The following is a 7,933-nucleotide window of genomic DNA, read 5'->3' as shown; positions in this document are numbered from 1 at the left end:
AGCGGATGATGAGATGGCAATACACGCAACAAAGCAAAATCTTCAGAGATAGCCAAAAAAGAAATGAAGATGCTTCCCCTTTTCCTGGTCTTTCTTGCCTGCCCTTTTTTCTTCGGCACTCATGCTGCAACCTCAACTTCAGTAGACAGGGCCACATATATTGTTCATATGGACAAGTCTCTGATGCCCAAAACCTTCAGTACCTATAAAGATTGGTACTCCTCAACATGTGATTCCCTCGAATCTACCAAAAACAATCACGTCTCCTCATCACACGATGATCATATAAATCTCCCACCATCATTTGTCTACTCTTATGATAACGTTGCTCATGGTTTTGCTGCTGTTTTATCTTCTACTCAACTTCAAACTCTTAGAAATTCCCCGGGTTTTGTTTCTGCTTACACAGACAAGATGGCCACAATGGACACCACCCACACTTACCAATTTCTTTCCCTCAATCCATTCACCGGCCTATGGCCTGCTTCCAAATTCGGTGAAGATATTATTATTGGAGTCATCGACAGTGGCGTCTGGCCGGAGAGCAAGAGCTACAGAGATGATGGTATGACTGCAGTACCTTCCAGATGGAAGGGAATTTGTGAAGAAGGAGAACAGTTCAATTCCTCCATGTGCAATTCAAAGCTGATTGGAGCTAGATATTTCAACAAAGGTGTTTTAGCTGCTAATCCTGGGATTAAAATTGTAATGAACTCTCCAAGGGACATTGGTGGGCACGGGACCCACACTTCCTCCACAGCTGCAGGGAACTATGTTGAAGATGCAACATTCTTTGGCTATGCTACAGGCACAGCCAGAGGTATGGCACCACGAGCTAGAGTAGCCATGTATAAGGTCCTGTGGAGAGAGGGTCGCTATGCCTCTGATGTTCTTGCTGGTATGGACCAAGCTGTTGCTGATGGTGTTGATGTGATTTCTATCTCCATGGGCTTCGATCAAGTTCCACTATATGAGGATCCTATTGCCATAGCCTCATTTGCAGCAATGGAAAGGGGAGTTGTAGTCTCATCTTCAGCAGGAAATGAAGGGCCAGATCTTGGGACCTTGCATAATGGTATTCCATGGCTATTGACTGTTGCTGCAGGGACTATTGATCGCTCATTTGCTGGGACTTTAACTCTAGGCAATGGCCAAACCATCATTGGATGGACTTTGTTCCCAGCTAATGCGTTGGTTAATAATCTACCGCTGGTTTACAACAAGACCTTTTCAAAATGCAACTCCACTGAGCTGTTATCTCAAGCTCGGTTTGGCATCATCTTGTGTGACGATATTGGGGTTGTTTTTGATCAAATAAATGCTATTGCAGCCTCTCCAAATGTGGCTGCTGCTATTTTCATTTCAAATGATCCAACTTTGTTTGAATTAGGTGGTGTTTATAGTCCTTCCGTTGTGATTAGCTCTCGTGATGCACCGGCAGTCATTAAATATGCCACAACTGATGAGAATCCTTCCGCTAGCATGAAGTTCCAGCAAACCATTCTGGGCACAAAGCCTGCGCCGGCTGCAGCTTCTTACACTTCGAGAGGACCCTCACCGAGCTATCCTTACATTTTGAAGCCGGATATAATGGCACCTGGTTCTTTAGTTTTGGCATCTTGGGTTCCAAATGGCTATTCAGCTCAAATTGGGTTGAACATATACTTGTCTAGTGATTTCAATATGGTCTCTGGCACATCGATGGCTTGTCCTCATGCTTCTGGCCTGGCTGCGCTCCTGAAAGGTGCTCACCCTGAATGGAGTCCTGCAGCTATTCGGTCTGCCATGATGACCACTGCAAACCCATTAGATAACACTGAAAATCCAATCATAGACAACGGTGCTGAAAAGTTCGCATACGCATCTCCTTTAGCTATGGGAGCTGGCCAAATTGATCCTAATCGAGCACTGGACCCAGGTCTGATTTATGATGCCACCCCACAAGACTACGTAAATCTCCTATGCTCCATGAATTACACAAAAAATCAAATTTTGGCTATTACAAGATCAAACAGTTACAATTGTTCAAACCCATCTCCTGATCTCAATTACCCATCCTTTATCGCTTTGTATGATAACAAAACAAGATCAGTGTTGGTCCAGAAGTTTCAGAGGACAGTAACAAATGTGGGAGAAAATGCGGCAACTTATAACGCTAAGGTCACTGCACCAAAGGGTTCGATAATTACCATCTCACCAACGACCTTGGTGTTTGGTAAAATATATGAAAAGCAAAGCTATAGTCTTACTATAAAGTACAAAGGGGACAAGAAAATGAGTGTCCAGTTTGGTTCCCTTGTTTGGACAGAAGAGAATGGGTTTCACACTGTTAGGAGCCCCATTGCAATTTCCCCTCTGGTAATTGCTTGAGGAGTTGTCAGCATTATTGTTTAATGTATCGGCAAACCAATGAACCTTATGTGTAATATCAAAACAAACTGTTTACTATAAATAATTTCTCTAACTAGTTTATTGGATGTCAAGTTCAAAGAAGCAAATTTATAACATTTACCAAAGTACTAAAAATTAGTGTTCCTTTCAAACACAGTAATTTAGTTTTTTTTTTTTTAAATGAGCGTAAAATCTAAGAGAAGAACAAATACTATGAGAATAGTTAATAATTTCTAATTAAATTAAAAATTTACTCCATTTGTTTTAAAATAATTAAGGAAAGCAACTTCATTTTATATTAAAAAAAACTACTAAAAGATTTTATTGATTATATTTTAAAATTTAGAATTATGCATAAGTTTTTGTTTTTAGAAATATGAAAGATTTATTTTTAATTAAATTGGTGAGACAAAACTAGTGCGGCACGAAAAATTTAAAATATCATCTTTTGACAAACACTTAATTATTAGATTTAATAATTATGTGATCAAAACTCAATAAAATTTGATATAGATTCAAAGACGGTCTGAATTTTATACAATTATGATGATCTCGAAGCTTTTTGAATTGATAAATATGCAAATGCAACAAAAAAAATGAAAAATAAAGTTGACATTAACGTTGATTTCTGGCAAATATCCTTTTCGAAAAGGACCGATACCAATTATTGAGGCTATTAATTATAATATTAATTTTAGAAAGCATATATAGAAGCATATGCATGAGAATTATTTAGCGTAATTATTGTATATATAATAGATCATTACTAAACATATATAGGACCTATCATAATTAATTATTAAGTATAGTCATTGTAGAGATAACAATTATATTTTAAAATTTTTTTATGCATATAAATAATAGCTTGATATTTATCTCCTAATTATCTATTAATATACCTTCAAACCTTTCATTAATTAAATCAATAAAATAAATTAAATTAAATTAATTTTAATATTTAATTAATTTTAAATTTAAAAATAATTAATAAGCTAAAATAATTATTTCGGTACACACTCAACATCCCATTTATCTCTCTCTTTGAATTGAGACTCAAGCAGAAACTCCCACCATGTAGATCAAAACGAGATCTACCAGGAGGGGCAAATCCTTGAGAATTGGGGTATGTTAATGGTAAGTTCAATTTTGAATCCAGCTGAACTAATTAAATAACTAAAATATTAAAATATGAGAATCCAACGGATGTGATGAATAAAATTGAATCAATTAATTTGATTCAGTTTAAATTTGTAGTTTTAACAATTTATTTCACTTTCCTGTCTATTTTTTCTCATTTCCCTGCATTTTTATTGCTTTTCTGTATTTTCTCTCAAATCAAATATTTTTTTTTTTTTTCTCGTCTCTGTAGAACCCGAAATACAACAAAGCATATTTTCAAAATGCATAAACCAAACAATAGGTGAAATTTTTGTATAAATTCAACTAACCCAATCCAAAAGATTAAAATAAAAAAAAAAAGAGTTCGTCTTATAAAATTAGATTAAGGTCACAAAAAAATAAATTAATAGTTAATTAATAATAATCTCAGACAAATCTAAACATTATTATTACAACACACGACTATTACAATTAACACCTAACTATAGAAATCCTAATAATTAGGAATGGTAACGAATAACATAATTTTGGGCATCTGACTTTATTAAATTTTATAAGACAAAATTGAATAGTATATAATCGGAGTTTGAGTTTCAGAAATAATATATGTGATGAGTTCGGATCAAACTCAAATTTTACATATTCAGTATCAGTTATCGAAACTATTAATTATTCAAATATATATATATATATATATAAAAATTTTTATATTTTGTTATTTTAAATGAAATAAAATTTAATTATTTATTAAAATTTAAAATATAAATTATTAATAAAAATATTTTTATGTAAATTATTAATTAAAAAATATAAAATTAAAAGAGTTTGGATAATTTTTTGAATAATAATAATCGAGTTAAGCACAAATTTGAATAATTAATAATTAAATTTTAATCGAATTTGAGACGAATTAAGAATGTTAAGAACATTAATCGTGTTGAGATAAGGTAATTTTCGTAAGTATTTTACCGTTCCTTTTATATCACTCATTTAATTGAATGAGATTTGAATCTCTATCCCATGGCAAAAGCCTCTGCTAATAAAAAAAAAAAATGATTTTGTTTAACCAACCAAACTACAAAATTTGCTGTTTGCTGATTTATAAGGTTGTAATCAAGCTTAGGGTCCAACCTTCACAATTATTAAAGTTTGATTATTCAAATTAATCAAATCTGATCCTATTCATTAATGCTAAACTCAAAAAACAATTCAAATTTGGTTCCTTAATATATTTAAAATGCGTAGGAGCATGTTGACCAACTTTATCTATTAAGTAAAAATAAAAGCCAAAAGCTGTGTGTATAGCCTCGGAAGAAGAATCAACTTTGGGTGCTGAGCATAAATCTGTTTTGGAAACATGGTAATTGATCCGAACAATGTGAATACTTGAAATTATTTTTTTAAATAAAAATATAAATTTAGATGTCGTTGAAAAAATTATTTTATTTTTTTAATATTATTAAAATTAAAATTTATTAAATTTAATTTTAAATTATTTTTTAATATTTTTTAATTAATATATCAAAAAATAATTGTTTTAATAGTAATTTTAATAATAATGACAAATAAATCTAAAGGTGATTGAGAATTTGAGATGACTTCAAACTTGGCGGGCTGTGAAAAAGCTAAAAAATTTAGAAATATAAATTTTATTTTTCAACTAATTTTAATAACGTATTTCTTTATATAATATAAAATTTTTAAATGCTTTACAATAGAGTTAAATATTAATTATCAATTAAAAAAATTTTGTTCTTACTAAATATAAATGAATTAACTTTATTGATTTGTCAAAACCAACCGAATATTTTGTATGCAAAGATCATTGTTAGCCTCACAATCAATCAATTCGATGACCTATCATTCATAAAACTAAGAAAATGAATTTAATACAATAATAGTAATAATTAAAATCTTAAATTAGTTTAGATTAATTACGTAAATCCTCTTTTTTTCATTTAATTATGTTTGAGATCAATTTTAAATTAATATTTAAAGTTATAAATTTTTAAGTCTCTCCTTTTTTAACATTTTATTATTAATTTATTACATTTTTATATATAAAAATTAAATTTGCTATATCTTTTATAATAAAATATGAACCTTTAATTGCAAGATAAAACAAACAGTCTTGGTGGGCTGTAAGAAAGTCTAGCAAACCTTGTATTCCACGTTTGTGGTGGGCCATTTTTGAAGAAATGTTTAATTCAATTTGAACTTTCAGGCAGAATCTTTTTTTTTTTTAATTAAAAGATAGAATTGCATTAAAAAAATGGCTTGAAAGGTTGAGATTACATCCTGTCACAGGCCATGGTCGAAAAACCCTAAATTCTAACAAGAAGTCCAACCCAGAATACTAGAAGTCCAAAATCATATGGCCTCAAACCTTAACCCAATCAGGTAGAGAATCCGAAAGGCAATATTCGTTTTCTACAGATACCTATGCCGCTGCTATGGGATAAAATATAAAATAAAATATAAAAACTTTAAATTGCAAGATAAAACAACCAATAATGCTTGGGCGAAATTGGGACACCAAGTTCAGAATGGTCGTTTTTTTTTTTTCTTTTTTTCGTCGAAAGAATGGTCGTGTTTGAAAATGATAAAAAGGTTTTTGTCCTTGGCGGTGGACGGGGGCTTCTTTGGCCACCCTCTCTCCATCAACGTGTTCCGTCCTCGTCAGTCACATGTAGTTGCCTGTAAATAAAAAATCGCAAAACACAATGGTCCCTCCATTTTTTTTGTCAGAACTTCTCAATGATTGACTTATGCCCAAATAAATTTTAATTTTAATAAAACAATCTAAATTTTTTTTATTCAATTTTACCATTCTAATAGGTATTATGATTTTATAAAATCATTTAATAATTGACAAAAAAAAAATCCCTTTTTTCTTTCAAGAAATTGAAAGGACCCCTGAAGTATAAATTCATTTCATAGTAGCTTCTTCCGTAATAAAAAAAAAAAAAAAAGAAATCTAAAATTTTGTTTTTGAAGTGACCTTTAGAAATGGATAGGCACATTTCATGTTCCTTTGAAAAAATTGCCTTGTCTTTCAAGGATTAGGAATTTATGACGGAGATATATTGTTTGCGTAATTATCTGCGCTTACTTGCTGTCTCTTATGTAATAATAATAATAATAACAATAATAATAATAATAATAATAATAATAATAATAATAGATGTTGCAAAATAATGATATAAAATTATATATAAAATTACAATCACCTTATTTTAAATTAGAAGTTTACAAAAATTTAAAACAATTGATTTTTTTTTTAAATCTCATGTTTATAAATTTGAATTGACAATAATTATTTTATTTTAATTTTTTTAATTCTTATATTTAAATATTTGAATTTTAGTTGAATTTTTTTAAATTAATTGAATTAAGTTCTTATAGTTTTCAAATGAGAGGAATAAGTGAAAAAAAATTAATTTTTTTTATTTAAAAAATAATTATTATATTAAAAATAATATGATTGTGTGATAATTAAATTAAATTCATTTATTATAAATAATTTTTTCCGACGAAGTTAGTGGAAAAATAAATATAATTTTAAATTGAAGGTTGATGAAAAATAAATTATAAATATTATGGATTCTTTGCACTTTCTCCTAAAAAAATAATAGATAAAGAAATTGACTTACTGTTTCTTGTTTTTAATATTAGTTAAGAATTATTTTAAGAATTATAATTTAATCTTTAAGATTTATAATGAATCAATTTATATAATTTAAAATTAAATAAATTGATCCTTAAAATATGATATTGTTAACATATTAAATATCAGAATTTATTTGACATTTAAAGAGATAGAATTTTATCTTTAGATTAATTTTAATTGTCCACGAAAAGATGATGAACACATTATATATAATGACTAATTTAGTAACTCAATTTAAATGATTTTGTAATAAAATTATTGCGTTTATAATAAATTTCAAAATAATAGAATTTATTTAAATGTTATTATTTAAAATAATTATAAATAAAATAAATATATTTACTTATGTATTTTTTCTCTTATTTATAAAAAAAAAATTATAAATATTTTTACAAATATTCAATGTATTATCTTTTAACACTGGTGTTTCCCACAGTCCCACTATTTAATGAAGCTTGGATTCTTGCTCTGGCACATGGTGGGCTTAAAACTCAGTCCTCTTGCCCTGTCTTTCACGGAAACCTCTGTTTTGGGCGAGGCTAGGATAAGCACGTCCGCATTCACTGAACGTGCTTCTGTACCATTGGTCTAGCTTTTCTAATAGGGATCTGTGCCACTTTTCTATGTTTTCTTTTCTTCTTCCCTTTTTACCCTCATTTAATCCATCTTCGTTTCTATTTGCAATGTAAATTTTTCTTAGTTTTAATATTTATTGTCAACTAATTTTATACTAATTTAAAAAAAAAATTTTAA

At 29.3% G+C, this 7,933-nt stretch overlaps 1 protein-coding gene across 1 annotated transcript; it reads left to right on the top strand.

Moving 5' to 3' along the window:
* LOC110672625 (subtilisin-like protease SBT3) lies at nt 1-2,483 on the top strand. The gene has a single exon (XM_021835443.2). The coding sequence runs from the start codon at nt 64-66 to the stop codon at nt 2,368-2,370; it is 2,307 nt and encodes a 768-aa protein (XP_021691135.2). The 5' UTR covers nt 1-63; the 3' UTR covers nt 2,371-2,483.
* Nucleotides 2,484-7,933: the final 5,450 nt, after the last annotated feature.

The sequence above is a fragment of the Hevea brasiliensis genome, chromosome 12 (assembly GCF_030052815.1).
Source record: "Hevea brasiliensis isolate MT/VB/25A 57/8 chromosome 12, ASM3005281v1, whole genome shotgun sequence".
Taxonomy (NCBI): domain Eukaryota; kingdom Viridiplantae; phylum Streptophyta; class Magnoliopsida; order Malpighiales; family Euphorbiaceae; genus Hevea; species Hevea brasiliensis.
This window is presented reverse-complemented; position numbering and strand designations above follow the sequence as displayed.

Coding starts and splice junctions, on each gene's coding strand:
- LOC110672625 (XM_021835443.2), top strand. CDS start 64: ATGAAGATGCTTCCCCTTTTCCTGGTCTTTCTTGCCTGCCCTTTTTTC.